At 42.9% G+C, this 20,041-nt stretch overlaps 1 protein-coding gene across 1 annotated transcript in view; it reads right to left on the bottom strand.

The window, feature by feature from the left end:
* ADGRG6 (adhesion G protein-coupled receptor G6) overlaps window positions 1–20,041 on the bottom strand; it is a 491,599-nt gene that overhangs the window by 48,043 nt on the left and 423,515 nt on the right. Inside the window, 2 exon segments of the mRNA XM_030198502.1 lie at window positions 6,805–6,908; window positions 13,093–13,138. Coding sequence (XP_030054362.1) covers window positions 6,805–6,908; window positions 13,093–13,138 — 150 coding nt within the window.

A 20,041-nucleotide genomic window follows, 5' to 3' on the forward strand; every position in this document is an offset into this window, starting at 1 on the left:
CAGTCGAATGTACTAATAACAGGTGAGGGGTGCAAGAAGAGGGAGAAAAGAGATAGATGGACGAGCTGACATATCTAGGGAGGTAGTGTGGTATTACGATCTGGTGTATTTGTTGTGCTGTCTGTCTCTTGATGCTAGGTTGCATCGATCGTCAGGAATTTGTTTTAACAGAAATGTTTTAAATTTTTTGCGAAAACTTTCATAGGTGATGTCGTGTCGTGTGTCCTTTGGCAATGTACTCCACCATCTGGCCGCGTTAAATGGGAAGTTTGCGATGTGGGCTGCTTTGTAGGTCACCCCTTTACAGCTAGGTGGTGTATGATGAGGTAGTCTCTTAGTTTCACCTTGAGGATAGGTTGCAGTAGTTCAACCTAGTGACATCATGTAACTTGGTGCGGTGCCGTATACAATTTGGTACACAAAAGCGCAGATTTTGAAGATCACGTTTGTTCTTATTGGTAGCCAGTGTAGATATTGCAGTAGTTGCATTGCGTGGTTGTATTTGGATGCGCCACAGATCAGGTGTGCTGAGGTATTCTGTGCTGTTTGTAGGTTTTTTGAGTAATTTATCTCTGCAACCCACGTAGACCTTACTGCCGTAGTCCACCTGGGACAAAACAAGGCTTTGGACTAGTATTTGGAAGGCAGGTTTTGAGAAATATGTTCTTATTCATTGGAGTTTCCAGAGGGATCTGACTACTTTTGATGTTAGAGCGGATACTTGTGGTTCTAGTATCAGGTGCTGGTCAATCAGTATTCCTAGTACTTTAATATTTATTTATTTGTTTGTTGCATTTATACCCTGCTCTTTCCCGCTTGGTAGCAGGCTCATTGCGGCTTACATAGTATGGAATTACATAGTATCACAGAAAGAACACAGCTGTAGCAATAGTAGATGTATGATAAGGTTGTTAGGAAATAGGTTGAGATAGGTGAAATGGGCAGGGGATGTAGGGGTAGGAGAGGTAGGAGTGGTGTAGAGTGGGTTCATAGTTAAGTCTGGTCATTTGGGTTGGCTTGTTTGAAGAGGTAAGTTTTTAGCAACTTCCAGAAGGGTAGATGGTCGCTAACTGTTTGAATGGGTCTTGGTAAGGCGTTCCAGAGTTGGCTGCCTATAACGGAGAAGTTGGATGCGTAGTACGTTTTGTACTTGAGACCTCTGCAGTTGGGAAGGTGTAGATTGAGATATGTTCCAGAGGATTTTGATCCGTTTTTAGCTGGTAGGTCAATCAGGTTGGTCATGTAGCTTGGAGATTCTCCGTAGATAATCTTGTGAATCAGTGATTGGACTTTGAAGTTTATTCGTTCGTTGACAGGGAGCCAATGGAGTTTTTCACGAAGAGGTGTTGCGCTTTCAAATCGTGATTTACCAAAAATGAGTCTGGCTGCCGTGTTTTGGGCGGTCTGGAGTTTTTTCAGGATTTGGGCTTTACAGCCAATGAAAATGCTGTTGCAGTAGTCAGCGTGGGTAAGTACAGTGGATTGTACCAAGTTGCGGAACGTTTTTAGGGGGAGATATGGTTTTACTCGTTTCAGCACCCACATCATGTTGAACATCTTCTTCGTCATGGCTTTTGCGTGAGTTTCCAGAGTTAGGTGATTGTCTAATGTTACTCCTAGGATTTTTAGATTGTCGGATATGGGGATTGAGACATCAGGGGTAATCAGGGTAGTTGGGAGGAGTGTAGAGTATTGGGATGAGAGGATTAGGCATTGTGTTTTCTCCTTATTCATTTTCATCTTAAAAGCGTTAGCCCAGGAGGCTAAGATGTTCATGCCAGTGATTATTTTATCGGAGATTTCTGTTAGGTTGGATTGGAAAGGGATGAATATGGTAACGTCATCTGCATAAATGAAGGGGTTTAGTTCATGTTTAGATAGGGTCTTGGCCAAGGGGATCATCATAAGATTGAAGAGGATCGGGGACAGAGGCGATCCCTTTGATCTATATGAATTTTGTTGCTTATTATTGGTTTGGAAGGGTTGGCTATCGCCATAAACTTCGTTTTTTTCTCTGTTGAGTTTCAGCTTGAAAGTCTTGGCCCAGGTTTCCTTCGGGTCAAGTGCACGTCTGATTTCTCTTTGTGCAGCCATGATGTTATCAGTAAAGGGGTTGCATATGGTTATGTCATCCACGTAGATGTATGTTTTAAAGCCATTCACTTCTAGTTTGTGGCCCAAGGGGCCATCATAATGTTAACTAGTGATGGAGAGATGGGGGAACCTTGAGGTACTCCACATTCTGGGATCCATTCCGCAGAGAGGGATCCTGGCATCTTCACTTTATAGGATCGGTTGCTCAGGAATCCCTCAAACCAGGCTAGTACCCTGCCTCCTATACCTATGTTGTCTAGCATGTTTAGTAACAGCCCATGGTCTACCAGGTTAAAAGCTGATGACATGTCGAATTGGAGGATCATAGTCCTGCAAGCCGTGCTGATCTCTTTTCTCAGGTCTGACACCAGCAATGTTAATATGGTTTCTGTGCTGTGTTTTGGGCGGAAGCCAGATTGTGAGCTTTGCAGTATGGAAAAGTGTGTCATATATTCCATGCGTTGATGTGCAGCTATGCCCTCCATTCCCTTGGTTAGTAGAGGGATGGAAGCCACAGGCTGTAGTTAGATATCACATCCCGTGTGATCTTGCTATTTTTTGGGATGGGGGTATGGATGATATCTCCTTTTTCATTTGGGAATTGGCCCTGGTTAAGCATATATGTGATGTGTTTCATTAGGTAATGTATAAACATATCGGGGGCGTTCTTTAGTAGGAAGTTCGGACAGGTATCAAGAAGGCATTGTGATTTGGTGTATTTATTCACAAGATTTTTGACCTTGTTGGTGGAAGGAGGTGTGAAAGTAGTCCATGTTCTATCTGCTGGCATGGGGTCTTCCGTTTTACTTGTCATCTCTAGGTAACCTCCTATGTTGTTTGTGGGGGTGAAGAGACCTCTTTTGATGTTGGAGATTTTCTGTTCAAAGTAGTTGGCCAGCTCTTGGACCGAGGGTTGTTGTCTGTTGTCAGGTCCTGTGTGTCCAGCAGACCATTTACCAGCCTGAAAAGTTTTTTTTAATTTGGTTGCTTTGTCCCCTATTTTGTTTTCATAATACTTAACTTTGGCTTTCTTGATTTCAGAATTGTATTTTTGGATCATTTTGCACCATTGTGCTCTGCTTTCATCGGATTTATGGCAAATCCATTTCCTCTCAAGTCTTCCGCATGCTTTTTTTCATCTGATTCCACCCCATACATGCATACTGGCAAAGTAGGAGTGGCCTAGTGGTTAGGGTGGTGGACTTTGGTCCTGAAGAACTGAGTTTGATTCCCAGCACAGGCAGCTCCTTGTGACTCTTGGCAAGTCACTTAACCCTCCATTGCCTGCTGCATTGAGACTGCCATGAGTGGGAAAGCACAGGGTACAAATGTAAAAAATAAAATAAAATACACCATCATGTCATTGTGTGTATTTTTAATAAGCCAAATGTAATTTTATAACAGGTCATTTATGGCACATATCTGGCCATACATGTACAAGGTCTCTGAGGTACAATATTAGGGATGCTGAACAGTAGATAGTTATTCATGTAAATGCCCAGCTTCACAAACAGCTTTAAATATTACATTTTTAATGGTCTGGGAATTTACCCCCTTTTTAAAAATAGATCATCAGATCCGCGCATCTACCTCTGTAATGGCTTAAATGAGCCAAGCATATCTCGGAGGTAGTGACGTAATCCTCATTGATCCTCTTTTAGATATTTTTATAACTTTTAGATTTTTTTCTCTTAATTACTTTAGCCTTTACTTAGCTTTATCTGAGTAGAACTCAGTTATTCTTTTCCTTCCATACACATGACGGAGACTCGTTTACACCGACATAGTTCCATGTTTCGCGATACATGCTGTATCAAGGTAGTCTCCTATATCTTTATGGTGATAAGACCCGGGTGTTAGGAAAATTCCTGTACGAGGTGGCGACTGACAGTCTTTGGTAAAAGAGCTTTGGACCTATTTTAAGATGCTGAGTTTCTTAAAAATTGAGATAGTATGTACCATCTTATGTAAACAATAGGAGTGAAACAGAAATTAGTTGAGGTAACACATGTAACACATTTTAGCTGAAATTGCAAGTTGGGAGGGGGATTTTTACCGTTGTCAGCGACTCGGCTACGGCAGCCATTAAGATAGGCTGCTGGCGTCGGGGCCTTCCCTCTGTGCATCTGCCTACTCTGGATTCATCTTCCTGTTTCCGTGTAGGTGGGATGCGCGAAGGGAAGGCCCTGATGCTGGCAAACTATCTTAATGGCTACCGCTGCCAAATCACTGATGACAGTTAAAATAAAAAATACGGAGGACCATGGGGAAGTGGGGGAGCGGGAGGAAGGGACAGGGGCAGATGCAGTTCACCAGGGAGCATGGGAAGAGAGAGAGAAAGCAGGAAGAGTGAGAGACCAGAGAGGGAGAGAGATGCCACGATGCAAGGGGGGGGGGGGGGAGGGTGCAGTAGAAAGATGATGGCTACCGGGTGCAGGAATAAAGGAAGATAGAGGGGAGAAACTGAACATGGGGATAAACATGGACATAGAGAAGGGGCAAACAGAACCTATAATAACAAGGATTCAGAGGGGCAATGCTGAAAGGGGGGGGGGAGATAGGGACACAGAGGGAGGCAATGCTAAAAGGGGGTTACATAAGGACATAGAGGGGCAAACCTGAAAATAGGGTAGATGGGGCACTTGAGGGGGGTCATTGCTGAAGGGGGTAGATAGGGACACAGAGGGAGCAGTGTTGAAAGAGGACAGGGAAGATAGATACAGAGGGGGCAATGTTGAAAGGATAGTAGCTAGGGACACAGAGGGGGCAATGCTAAAAAAGGAGAAGGGAGATAGGGACACAGAGGGTGCAATGCTGAAAAAGGGGGAGAAATAGGGACACTAAGAGGGCAGATGGTGTATATGAGAGGAGGATAGAGACAGGGACACAAATGGAAATGCTGGAAAAGGGGTGAGATAAGGACATAGAGGAGATATGCTGGAAAAGGGGTGAAATAGGGACCCAGATGAGCGATGTTTGAAAAACGGGGGGGGGGGGGGGGGGGGGGGGAGGGGCGATGGGGACCCAGAGAGATGATGTTGGAAAACAGGTGACATGAGGACACAGAGGGCAAATGCTGAACATGGAAGGAGGATATGTACAAGGACACAGGAGGGAAATGCTGGACAGGACGACTAGGGATGCAGAGGGAAAATGGATGACAGACATGGAGAAGAAATGTTAAAAGGCCTGAGACACTGCAAAGACAGGAAGAAACTAAGGAAAGCAGAAAAGAGACATTGAAATATTTGAGTTTAAAATTTCAGTTTCTATTTCTCTCTGTTTGTTGTATGCAGAATCTGACTTCTTGAGGTTACAGTTCAGTGTTTTGCCTTCAGCTCTCTATTACCGATCTGTGGTCCCTTGTTTCATATTTGTTGAGGGTCTATCTGTGTTTTGTGCGGTATTCTGCTAGTATGTAGTTTCTGTATAGAGATCCATAGCAGTCCCGTTTGCTCTATTTTCTCACTTGGTGGTGCACTGGTGTTTTAGGGTCCAGTGTAATATTTACAGTGCTGCCTTTTCACAGATTAGGTTGTTGCTCTTTCAGACTTGGGAGTTAGTGCTGTTATGTTATGGTAAAGTTCTAAATGTGTTTTTTGCAGAAGTTTGTGCATAATATTTTGCAATGGAGGGATTTTGTTTGCCTTACTAAAGGGATATCAAAACTTTAAAATAGTTTTAGTTTGTTATAATATCAGATGGGGTTTTAGAAGATTTTGCAGGATTTTATGTGTGTTGAGATGGTTCTCATTATAGCAGAATTGTGTCTGATCAGGTTTAAATTATGAGTCACTGCCTCTTGAGGAGTCTTTAAATACAGTTGAATTGTTTCCATTGATGTGTGTGTGGCTTAGTCTTGAATCAGTGATTGAAATAATTGAGTTTGAAATATGTAACATGTTATCCATGACACAGAAATCCATTTTTAGATTCACATGAAAGCTCTGTTTGTCAATAAAAGGCGCCTGCAGCCCTTCCCCAGGCCTCAGTTTCTTCACCATTGTGCCATATTTATACCCCAAATGCACCATGAGAAAAATCTCACTCATTGGCCTTCACTCTCACTCTTTGGGATGGACCACCCTAGGCATCTATGCACTCTGGTCCATCGGCTTCCTTACCCCCAATTCCACTGCTTCCAGCAAAGAAAAAAGTGATATATTAGTGTGAAGCTGCTGTCTAGGTCACACAGCTGATGGCTTTGTTTGCCCCGCCCCCTTCTGACATGCACTTCCAGTTTATGAGGAGCAGAACCAGCAGAGCCATGAGCAGCATGGCCTAGGCAATGGCTCTGCACATTTATGCCATATTTTGTTTTTGGCAGGGGGCTAAGGAAGCTGTGCCGCTGGACTGGGGGGGGGGGGCATCCATAAAAGTTTGCTCAGGGCCCCATAGGTGATTAAAGCGGCCCTGTTTATCATATATATGTTCCGTGTCTTTCTTGTATTCTTTGGAAAAGTGTTTTATACATTTTAAAATTAAATTAAGCCCCCTGTTTCCTAAGCCACGCTAGTGGCTACCATACGCTAATGCTGTTCACTTTGAATGGGCTGTGTTGACATTGCTGTGCGGCAGCTGCTAGCGCAGCTTAATAAACAGTGGGGTAAATTTGAGATGTCTGATCTTCTGTATGAAGAATTGCTATTTATCACACAGTTACCCACAATAAACAGCATGTTTTGTTTCTTAGTATTTTTGCTTACTTACCATCAACACCCCAAAGTGGGTAAGGTGATTACATGAGCAAACTGTCTTATCCTTTGTGCGTTTACTCACGTTGCAACCTTCTCTTTCCCAGCCACCACTGCCATCTACAGGGGGAAAAAAAGCACAACAGACTGTGAACTAAAAACCATTATTTCGGCTCTTGAAATATATGACTAAAGTTTACTAGCCTTTGACATAAAAACATTCTAGCAGCATGAAACAGTAAATACATTTTTGGGGCATGTTTCCTTTGAGTTACTAGACCATTATTTAAAATTTCCATTTCTTACTTAGAGAAGGTCTGGTCTTGTCCTTCGGTGCCTAAGACCAGTCAGTTTTTTTTAAATAATTGCTCATAATCAATATCATGCAACACATCTGCATACAATGGATAAAATGAAAGTAAACTTGCCCTGATTAACCCAAACTATTCCTGTTTAGTATGCAATATTACTGGAAGGAATAGTGTTGCTTTTTGTTTTGCCCTATAAAAAGCCTAATTTTAAAGTATACAGCAATTAAAGGTGTTAAAATGTCCTCTGTAGCTTTCATGAGAAACTTCATAGGTAATCATTTTAAGTATAATTTAGGCTGCTGAAATGCACATGCAATATGTTGAAATTATACAGTGGATACCTTATATGAAAACAGAGGCAGCATGTACAACAATCAATATACTTTATATTGAAATACATACCCCATAAATTGAGATGCGTAAGTTCCATGCTAGGAATTTTCATATACAAGGGTCTATATATTGTGCTATGTTAAAATCAGCAATTAATGTGGGGTAATGTGCCAGATTTAGACGTGGGCATTAGTGCATCATTGCCCAGTGGACTAAGGAGACAATTCTTAAATTAAATGTGGGGGGTTATAGTACAGTGAGTTTCACTATACCACCTTGTAGAATTTCCCTTTTAAAATCTGGCCTGCTGAGGGACAGTGGGAACTTATTACCCACACTTACATGAATCTGATCTGAAGCCAGCACAAATGTATGGCTATCAGGCTCATTTTCGAAAGAGAAGGACGCCCATCTTTCGACACAAATCGGAAGATGGGCGTCCTTCTCACAGGGTCGCCCAAATCGGCTTAATCGAAAGCCGATTTTGGGCCTCCCCAACTGCTTTCCGTCACGGGGATGACCAAAGTTCACAGGGGCGTGTCGGAGGCGTAGCGAAGGCAGGACTTGGGCGTGCCTTACACATGGGCGTCCTCAACCCATAATGAAAAAAAAGGGCGTCCCTGACGAGCACTTGGACGACTTTACCTGGTCCTGTTTTTCTTATGACCAAGCCACAAAAAGGTGCCCGAACTGACCAGAGGACCACCGGAGAGAATCGGGGATCACTTCTCCATACTCCCCCAGTGGTCACTAACCCCCTCCCACCTTCAAAAACATCTTTAAAAATATTTTGTGCCAGCCTCTACAGGGTTGCCAGCTGGGAAAAATTTTCCCAGCCCCAAATGAGCCGTAAACCCGCCCAAAAAACGCCCGTAGCCAATCCCCGTCTCCTGCGTCACTGAACCCCGCCCCCGCGTCACTAACCCTGCCTCCCACGTCACTAACCCCGCCTCCTATATCACTAACCCCGCCCCCTACGTCATCCCTGACATCACCCCGCCCCTGAAAGGCTTCTATTGGTCCAATTTGGACCAATAGAAGCCCCAGAAAAGCCGAACTCGCACAGCGGCAACGGGAAAACTGCCCAAAAAAACGCATCCCGCGGCCGACAAAATTTTCCCGCCGCCGCTGGCGAAAACCCGCCCAATTGGGTAAAACCGCCCACCTGGCAACTTTGAGCCTCTATGCCAACCTCAAATGTCATACTCAGGTCCATCACAGCAGTATGCAGGTCCCTGGAGCAATTTTAGTGGTTGCAGTGCACTTCAGGCAGGCGGACCCAAGCCCATTCCCCCCTCCCTACCTGTTACACTTGTGGTGGTAAATGTGAGCCCTCCAAAACCCACCAGAAACCAACTGTACCCACATCTAGGTGCCCCCCTTCACCCGTAAGGGCTATGGTAGTGGTGTACAGTTATGGGTAGTGGGTTTTGGGGGGGGGGGGTTGGGGGGCCCAGCACACAAAGTAAGGGAGCTTTGTACCTGGGAGCAATTTATGAAGTCCACTGCAGTGCCCCTTAGATTGCCCGGTTGGTGTCCTGGCATGTGAGGGGGACCAGTGCACTATGAATGCTGGCTCCTCCCACAACCAAAGGGCTTGCATTTGGTCATTTCTGAGATGGGCGTCCTTGGTTTCCATTATCGCCGAAAATCAGAAACAACCAAGTCTAGGGATGACCATCTGTAAGGACGACCTAAATGTCAAGATTTGGGCATCCCCAACCGTATTATTGAAATGAAAGATGGACGTCCATCTTTTTTCGATAATACGTGTTTCCCCGCCCCTCCACCGGGACGTTTTGCGAGGACATCCTCAGCAAAACTTGGGTGTCCCTTTCGATTATGCCCCTCCATGTGTACTAATTTCATCCCTTCTCTTGGTCTTCTCTATTTGGAGCATCAATAATTTTACCTACAGTGTGTGTGTGTGGCAGTAAAGCCAGTTCCAGTGAGCATATGGAGGATACAGGTGAGTATGACACCAGTCACTGCCATTTTGGCCATCAGAGTAACCTAGGCTGGAGGTAACAGGCATCGTTCTACTTTTTACCTGCCATTCTGATGGACTAGGCAAATCACAGAAGGACCTCAGGAAGATTAAGTATAAGAGGCACATCCGTAGGAGGGGACGTTGTATTAAGGAACTGTGTGCTGAGCTATAGATGTGTGTGGTATAAAGAGCCCCAGTATTCTTATGTGTAGCACTGATTCAAACTTATACAGCCAAGATGAATTTCTGCCTGGGATTTCACAGCTGCAGCCTTGTTTTTTGGGACAGAGGTGAACAGAGACACTCTGCCCCTATGTTTGTTCTTTGCCATTGAGTGGTTTCAATCCAGCTTGGGACTTGATGCCTTCAGACAAGCTTTTATCTGAGCAGAACTACCAACCAAGCTAAAACATGGCATTCCCAGATGGGGTTTGTCATAAGGACATTAGAGACATTGGGACCAACATTCAGACTGTGGGAGTTAGACTGGCTGGCTCCTGTGGTTGGAGCTAAGCCCGGATATTCAATGCCAGGCCATTTACGGTGACTGGCATTGAATATCCGGTTTATTTTTGGACAGTTTGAAGATAACTGGCTAAGTTGATATTCAGACTTAGGTTATCATCAAACCATCCAAAGATATTTCACTGTTTGACATGGCCAAACATGGCCGCTAAACTCAGTCTAAAAATCGGTGGATAGCTGGTTATATCACGAGATATAACAGGCTATCCACTAGCTGCTAACCAGAGATATTCAGCGGGGGATAGCCAATTATCCCCCGCTGAATATCTGCAGATAGCGAGTTAAGTGCTGTGTAACCGGTCAGCAGCAGTTTTGGCCGGTTAAATAGTGGATTGTCCCCTGGTGATCCATCTGAGAAGGAACTACTCTGGTTGGCTGTATTAGTGTGATGGAAGAATATGCTACCGATCGCAGAGACTGTATACAGAGGCCATGCAAACAGCCATGGGACTGAAACATGATAATAACTGGTTGGAGATGAAAACAGTCAAATGGAAGTAGAGGATGCATAATGGACACTCCACTACCTTCTCGTACATGAGCACGCAGTTATGGAATGCATTACCCACAGACTTGAAAGCAATCAACGAAACAACTAACTTTCGAAAATTGCTGAAAACATTCCTCTTCAACAAGGCCTACAATGAGCACCCGCAACCTCATTAACTCACCTCACCAACCCTCTCAACTATGAAAGCTTACCTTATACAGCTATCCAATTCACTCCCTCCCTTCTTCCCTCTTCCCTTCTTGATCGCTACACACTACTAACTGTATCTGATATCCTGATAAGACAATGTCAACAAATCTATGTAAGCCACATTGAGCCTGCAAATAGGTGGGGGAATGTGGGATACAAATGCAAGAAAATAAATAAAAATAAATAAATAAACATAGGAACTGGTGCCTAAAAGATGTTTTATTCAATGCTTGTACATCAGGACCTGATACAGTCTGTGTTTTGGCGTACTCAAAAGCCTACGTCAGGGGTCACAATGATGTTCAAACAGATGTGACTAGGTAAGACTGTCCAAAAAACTCTGTTCATAAAAAAAGTCCAAACATCCTGCATAACCCGAAGGCGTCAGCACAGTGTCAGAAGTTTTTTGGACAGTCTTATCTATTCACATCTGTTTGAACATCATTGTGACCCTTGATGTAGGTGTTTTGAGTACGCTGAAACATGGACTGTGTCGGGTCCTGCTGTACAAGCATTGAATAAAGAATCTTTTAAGCACCAGTTCCCGTGTTGGAGTGTCCATTATCCATCCTCTACTTCCATTTGGCTGGATTTTTCTACTTGGAGGTTTTTCCTGTTTGTTCGCTGTTCCTGTTGGAAAGACACACACATGCTTCCTCTCTCTCTCTTAAGAGAAATTTTCTGAAAAACTCAATCTCCTTGCTTTCACCCTTGCTTGCTCATCCTTTGGACTCTTTCAATTCACCACCTCTGGTTGGCTGAGGAAAAAAGAACAACAATGCCTTATGCTGCATCTGGGACAAGGTTTCCTGTGGCAAAAGCCTCCATTGCACAAGATTGTAAGGCACTTTTAATTCTTCTACTGTTTGGGGTAGATAAGAAGTGTTTTCTTTATTCTTATATGTGTGAGCTGAGCCAAATGGTGTGCTGTCTAATTTTGTTATTCTGTTTTCGCTGTTTTTTCTTGCTTAGGGCCCTGTTTACTAAGCCATGCTAGAGGTGCGCTAGCATTTGAAGTACACTCTAAGCATTAGCATGCGCTAACCATGTAGATGTCCATAATATTCCTATGGGCATCTACAAACTCTAGCACACCTTAGTAAACAGGGCTCTTAGTGTTTATCTAGCACATGGACATTAGTAGTAGAAATTATAATGGAACCATTAATAGGAACCAGTATTGCATTAATGTTTACTAGCCAAGATAAATAAACTACCATATTTTTCCAGATACTGGATGACAGTCTCTGTTGCCAGTATATCAGAGAGGGTTATTGGGTTAGGGGCTGGGGAAAGAACAAAAAGAAAATGATGGCAGATAAAGGCCATATGATCCATCCAGTCTGTCCATCCATGAGTCACAGCTAGACCTATTTACCCTACACGTAACGTAGATGCAGGTGACATGTATATGTTTGTGTTGGTGAAAAGGTGTGTGGGCTGTGCGAGGGATTCATCATCTTTTGTCAACTACTTTTGGGTCCCCCTCCTCCCATTTGTCTCAGTTTGCTTTTTTTGTTGGGGCTAAGCCTTGCAATAAAAATGGAGCAGTCACCCACATTTTGCTTCTCTAACTATCTCCCATGGTAAGCCAATGAGGATTTTTTTTTTTAGGAAACTTTATTCTTAGAAAACGCTAACCCAATGATGCTAGTTTTTGAACTAGTTCAAGATACAGTATTCCCGTTTTCTTCCAGTGAGCCAAATTTGGTAACTTTACATCCTTTCTTTGAAGAGTTATTTTGCTCAGAGACAGACATGGACCTCTTTTACGTAAGTCTTTACAACATTCCATATGTTGCAAGGCATAAGAATGTTTTGTAGAAGATTGTTCATTGTTTTGTGTTTTTTCACTCTTCTGTGATTTTTGAGCAGGCTCAATTACAGTGTCAAACAGCCTGGAAAATGGCAAGGAAAGTTTGGGGTTTATGTCAAACAATTTCTTACGCAAGATATTTTTTTCCTAAAATTTAATTTTCTTTCTTACGAAAGCCTATGGTAAAGGTAGTTAATTGAATTCTCTGCAAACTGTGATGCCTCTTATCGGGCCAATGTAAGAACTGTCTGAAGATACTGATACATGTGGACCTTCAGTAACATGTAAGGTTGCAGCTCCAAATAGCCAGTTAAGAAATGTATCTAATGCTTTACTTACTTGATCATCATCATTCTATAGCAGAGTCTAAAACCAAGTCAGTGATTTCTCTATACCATAGCTGAAAAGTTCTTCTCTAGTGCTAGTAATGGTGCCAAACTGGTAAATTACTCTTCATGTTAATTAACACTGAGAAGAAAAATATGAAATGGCTCTGGGGTCAGTATAACTCAGAATGCCAGCCAAGGAATCACAAAATCTCTGCGGCACTGAACTCCCAAAGATAAAACAGTGACATATTATACATAAAACAACTGTGACATATTATACATTAATATCTTTAAACTTACTGTTCTTCTTCATATCCCAGAAGGCACAGATTGGCACATATCCTTCCTGCTAAAATAATAATAATAAAAAGCCAAGCTTAGAAAAAGGTTCTCTTGCATGCCAGTCTACTAAATGCAACTTAATGGGGGTATTGGGTTGGTAGTGGGTTTTAAATGCCCGTGATTTAGCACTGGATAGTTTTAAATGCCCGTGATTTAGCACTGGATATTTGTCATCTGACTTTCTTAGTAGTAAGTTCAAGAATATCAATCCCAGAATGTTTGGAGACGAAGGCAAGAAAGCCAAGGGTGGCTCCAAGTATAGCTGACAATTTTGGCAATTGTTGAAGGGTGTACTCTATAATGCTAGTGGGGACAAAAAAAACAATGAATGAGAGCACTTTTTGATGGTGTGTCATTAGTACTTTGTGTTAACCATAAGAGAGGATATGGTTCAATGCAGTGGTTCCCAAACCTGTCCTGGTCGGGTTTTCAAGATATCCACAACAAATGTGCATGAAAGAAATTTCCATGCAATAGAGGCAGTGCATGCAAATCTATCTCATGAATATTTATTGCAAGACATCCAGAAAATATGACTGGCTGGGAGCCTGCCAAGCTAGGTTTGAGAACCACTGGTCCAGGGGATCTAACCAAGTCCCATCCTCACACTGCTACTAAATCCCTGTATAAATTTGGGTAAGGCAGCTTACCATCTTGCACTATAGTTCAGTTTATCTTTTCTGTCCCTTTTTTTGGTACAGATTGTTGCACATTGTTCTGAAAGTGTTTGCTATATGAATTTCGCTGTAATGAAAACATTAGAGATGGTCTTTTCCAATAGGAAGTTAGGCAACAAATGAAGGGGCCCTTTCCCTAAGCTGCGGTAAGCACTAACAGGTTAAAAACCACTACGGGGGGGGGGGGGGGGGGGGGGCGACGTTCAGGCGTCCTATGCTAGTTTTGAATTGGTGCGCACTTCCCATGCGCTAATAAATAGAATTTATTTTTTAGCGCTGAGGGCATGTCTGGGGCAGAGAGTAGGCATGTACTGTGATAATCAGTTAGTGCAGCTGTATTGACAGACTTTAACCGATTAGCCCATGGTTAGAGCATGAGTCCTTTCCACCTAGAAAATAGGAGTCAGTAAGTTCTTACGTACTAATGGCCATATGCTAATGGGGAAATTAGCATGTGGTCATTAGTGGGAATAATGGAAAATGGGGCCATTTTACCACCATGCTAAAAGTGGCCTCAGCGCACTGGAAAGACCCATGCTGGGGATAGCCCTGGCCACTTTTTAGCACAGCATAGTAAAAGAGCCCCAAAGTAAGCTGCTAACCACTAGCACCAGCCAATGGCAGGCAGGACCCATTTTAAAAATGCACAGTGGCATCACAATGTAGTGTGAGCCAGGGGCGTATCTGGAATCCGGCGGTAGGGGGGGCCAGAGCCAGAGAGGGGGGCACATTTTTGCCTCCCTCCCCCCCCCGCCGCCGCCTCTCTCCACCCCCTCCCCGCCGTCAACCCTCCCCCGCTGCTTACTTTTGCTGGCGGGGGGCCCCAACCCCCGCCAGCCGAGGTCCGACCCGCAATCTCCGTATTTCGTCTTCCTCCGTGGCCATGTGCTTCAAGGAAGTAACGCTGCAGTGCTGATTCGTTGAATCCAGTTCGGCGTCTGACGTCGCAGCATGTCAGACGCCGAACTGGATTCAACGAATCAGCACTGCAGCGTTACTTCCTTGAAGCACATGGCCATGGAGGAAGACGAAATACGGAGATTGCGGGTCGGACCTCGGCTGGCGGGGGTTGGGGCCCCCCACCAACAAAAGTAAGCAGCGGGGGAGGGTTGACGGCGGGGAGGGGGGCCAGGGCGAAATCTGCGGGGGCCCAGGCCCCTGTGGCCCCACGCAGATACACCCCTGGTGTGAGCTCAATGAGATTTTAACTGAATTCAACAGGAAATAAAAATGGAAAGAGAGTCTTACAGTAAGTGGGAGGGTCAAAGACATGTAAATATGAGTCAGGGATCAGTGGGCACTCGACTAGCCATAGCACAAATAATAATGAAATTAAATAAACGGTTCGCAAGTTATTAGGGGAGGCAGACATTTATGGGTGGGGAGCAACGATAGAGAGACAGTCTCTTAAGACCTGTGTGCTTATTGTTTGTGTACAGCACTGCACATATCTAGTAGTCTATTGAAACTATAACAGTAATACTAGGAGCAGTAGGAAACTAAACTCAAAAGATCAGCCAAAAAAGGAGGAAGCTCACCAAGTCCACAGGGAGGTACAGTTCCCTTGCTCACAGAGGAACATTTGCTGCTCTTATCTTTCATTGGTATCCTAAATTGTGCAACATTCTACCAATTAGTATTAGATGAAAATTCATGCTCTCCTCTTTCAAAGTCACTCAAAACCTGACTCTTTACTCATGCTCTCTCTGTATATTTTTTTTCTCTTTCTTTTTCCTCTTATAGTCTTTATCTCTCAATTTTCATTGCTAGCCGCTTTGATGCTTCTTTGTGATTAGTGGTATATCAAATGTCTGTAAATAACCTAAAATAAATAACACACACACTGAATGTGGATGAAAGTTTTCTCTACTTTATACATCAACACTTTGGTATTCAGAGGCTAATCATTAAACTGCAATTTGCTGAAAAAGCATCAGATGAAATAACATCAGGTTTTTAAAATGCCAGCTCTAAGCAGGCACTAAAGGTTCATTTCCTGTAGGAAAAGCTTAGACTCTTCAGACGATGGGCCCAATGTTCTCTTGCCTGGTTATATCTTGCTGGCTGCCTAACTGCTAATTTTTATTTATTTATTCATGACATTTATACCCCACATTAGCCTAAGAAGCAAATTAATACATGTGCAGTAAGTAACTAGGGATTTAGACTATCTCAAGGACAAACAAATAATTAAGGGTAGATAGGTGAGAGCATAATCAGACAGGACTAGAAGAGAAACGAAATTAAGAAAAGGGTGTGGGTAAAATTCAAATAGAGTTCTTTGAATTCAGATAGGCCAGACTGAAGAAAGTTAGGTAATCATCTGTAAACTTGATTGATTTAGGAAGAGAATTCCAAATTTTGGTGCCTTGATAGGAGAAATTAGCAGAGTGAATTGTTTTATATATCACATTCTTACAGATAGGGAAATGTAAGACAAGATATTCTCTAGATGATGAAACAGCATTATGAGGGGGCAAATCAATAAGATTATTCATATATGATGGGGCTTGACCAAAAAGGATTTGATGAATGAAAATGCATAATTTGAAAGATATTCTCTCTCTTATTGGTAACCAATGTAGCTCATATAAAAGAGGAATGGCTTTGGCGAAGCGAGGAGAGCTACATATAAGATGAGCAGCAGCATTTTGAGCTGTTTGTAATTTTTTTGGAAGACCACCTTTAAGTCAAGCATAAATGAAATTGCAATAGTCGAATTTGGTGAGGACACGGGATTGAATCAAAGTATGAAAGACAGATTTAGAGAAAAATGGCCTCAATCTCTTTACCTTTCAAAGTGAGTGAAAGACACTTGAGGTCAACTTAGAGACTTGATTTTCAAGGGAGAGGAAATGATCTATTGTAACTCCCAAGATTTTAATTGATGACTCAAGGGAATAGGCTTTTTTTCATAATAGTAAAGTTACTAAGATTCATGGGATGGTGTTAAGTTTTAGTTTGAAATTAGAAGTCCTTGATTCCATAAATTTTATCCCTAGACTAATTAGACTAATCCTGTGAGTTATGCCAAGTAATTCCTTAGAAAATGGGATATAAATGGTGACATCATCAGCATACATGTATGTCAAAAGCCCATGTTTTTCTACAAGATGATCAAGAGGTATCACCATAATGTTAAAAAAGATGGGGAAAAGAGGGGAACTCTGAGGGTCCCCACAGCCAGGAGACCAAGTGGAAGAAAGTACACCTGATTCTTTGACTTGATACGACCTAAATCTTAAGAAGCCAGAAAACCATTTCAGGACAACTCCATATATTCCATAATAGTCACGGTCTGCTTTTCATATAGTTGGAAGGAAGAGACTTCACAGCTAAGTATTCAAAGCTGTTATGTTTGATAAGTTGATGTCTATGACTAGGTGCAATTAAATTTATCAGGGAAGTTTTTTTGCCTATGATGAAGAAGTCCTGCTCTTTCAGCTATTAGCTGGGAGCTTCTTGAGGCTTTTTCCTCACGGTTTTTATTATTATTATTTCTACTATTTCCACTTCTTACAGTGGGGGAAATAAGTATTTGATCCCTTGCTGATTTTGTAAGTTTGCCCACTGACAAAGACATGAGCAGCCCATAATTGAAGGGTAGGTTATTGGTAACAGTGAGAGATAGCACATCACAAATTAAATCCGGAAAATCACATTGTGGAAAGTATATGAATTTATTTGCATTCTGCAGAGGGAAATAAGTATTTGATCCCCCACCAACCAGTAAGAGATCTGGCCCCTACGGACCAGGTAGATGCTCCAAATCAACTCGTTACCTGCATGACAGACAGCTGTCGGCAATGGTCACCTGTATGAAAGACACCTGTCCACAGACTCAGTGAATCAGTCAGACTCTAACCTCTACAAAATGGCCAAGAGCAAGGAGCTGTCTAAGGATGTCAGGGACAAGATCATACACCTGCACAAGGCTGGAATGGGCTACAAAACCATCAGTAAGACGCTGGGCGAGAAGGAGACAACTGTTGGTGCCATAGTAAGAAAATGGAAGAAGTACAAAATGACTGTCAATCGACAAAGATCTGGGGCTCCACGCAAAATCTCACCTCGTGGGGTATCCTTGATCATGAGGAAGGTTAGAAATCAGCCTACAACTACAAGGGGGGAACTTGTCAATGATCTCAAGGCAGCTGGGACCACTGTCACCACGAAAACCATTGGTAACACATTACGACATAACGGATTGCAATCCTGCAGTGCCCGCAAGGTCCCCCTGCTCCGGAAGGCACATGTGACGGCCCGTCTGAAGTTTGCCAGTGAACACCTGGATGATGCCGAGAGTGATTGGGAGAAGGTGCTGTGGTCAGATGAGACAAAAATTGAGCTCTTTGGCATGAACTCAACTCGCCGTGTTTGGAGGAAGAGAAATGCTGCCTATGACCCAAAGAACACCGTCCCCACTGTCAAGCATGGAGGTGGAAATGTTATGTTTTGGGGGTGTTTCTCTGCTAAGGGCACAGGACTACTTCACCGCATCAATGGGAGAATGGATGGGGCCATGTACCGTACAATTCTGAGTGACAACCTCCTTCCCTCCGCCAGGGCCTTAAAAATGGGTCGTGGCTGGGTCTTCCAGCACGACAATGACCCAAAACATACAGCCAAGGCAACAAAGGAGTGGCTCAGGAAGAAGCACATTAGGGTCATGGAGTGGCCTAGCCAGTCACCAGACCTTAATCCCATTGAAAACTTATGGAGGGAGCTGAAGCTGCGAGTTGCCAAGCGACAGCCCAGAACTCTTAATGATTTAGAGATGATCTGCAAAGAGGAGTGGACCAAAATTCCTCCTGACATGTGTGCAAACCTCATCATCAACTACAGAAGACGTCTGACCGCTGTGCTTGCCAACAAGGGTTTTGCCACCAAGTATTAGGTCTTGTTTGCCAGAGGGATTAAATACTTATTTCCCTCTGCAGAATGCAAATAAATTCATATACTTTCCACAATGTGATTTTCCGGATTTAATTTGTGATGTGCTATCTCTCACTGTTACCAATAACCTACCCTTCAATTATGGGCTGCTCATGTCTTTGTCAGTGGGCAAACTTACAAAATCAGCAAGGGATCAAATACTTATTTCCCCCACTGTATATATAAGAAGAAAGAGAATCTTTTTTTCTTTTTGTATGGTTGAACATTCCTCTGATTCTCTTCCTCATTAATTTTGTAGTTTGTATCTAACATTATGGAAAGAAATTGAAAATTGGGGGTTTTATGACCACAGTAAAAATGGCCTTAGCACGCAGGAAAGACCTGTGTAAGAGCACACTAAGGCCACTTTTTACCACAGCATTGTAAAGGTCCTCCCGATTAGCTATCCGGATAGCAATGCCAGCCACCGGTCTACCTAGAAAGTCAGTGCTGGCAACTATTGAAGATACTGGCACTGAAGATCTGGATTTTTTTGCATGTTGTTTGTTGCCATCACCAGTGTTTTTAAAAAAAAGGCTAAATTACCCTATGAAAATATGTTTCATAAGTCAGGTAGATACTATTTTTTAAATAGGAAAGTAAAGCTGTCTAAATTCATTGAGCATACTATTTTACATGGAAAGGGAAAAATTGTGGTCATAATTCAACATATACACACACACACATTATATATACAGTATATAATGTATGCAAATACATACACACATAATATAACAAGATGCCTACAGATTAAATGACTCTTTAATGACTAGGCTCCTTGAAACATAGGCAAATGCCTTTTACTAAGGTGTACTAACAGATTTAATGTGTGTTAAATGCCACAAGGACCACTGTATACCTATGGGCTGCATGGCACTTAAGGCACACAAGTTTATTAGTGTGCCTTAGTAAAAGGATCCCCTTAATGAGTTAAATTAATAGTGTCTGATTTTTAGTGTGACCCAACATTCTTATTAATCACACAGTTTCATGTGCTATTTAGACATTTTGGGATAGATTAATTAAATAGCACTCAAAAATTGGCACTCAACACTATCCCATAATGGGCATTCATAAATGAACCCCCATTACAGAATCATATTGAGTGCTGATTTCAGCGCCCAAATTTGGGTGCCAGGACCTATTCCAGCTGAAACCAGATACTATTTCCAGTGCCCAATTTAGGCACACATCCATGGTATTCTGTAGACCTGCCCATGCACCTCCCATGGCCATGCTCCCTTTCGAGTTGCACACTGTGGGATTTGGGTGCACATTGTTAGAATAGCACACAG

This window comes from Microcaecilia unicolor, chromosome 3, assembly GCF_901765095.1.
Source record: "Microcaecilia unicolor chromosome 3, aMicUni1.1, whole genome shotgun sequence".
Lineage (NCBI taxonomy): Eukaryota > Metazoa > Chordata > Amphibia > Gymnophiona > Siphonopidae > Microcaecilia > Microcaecilia unicolor.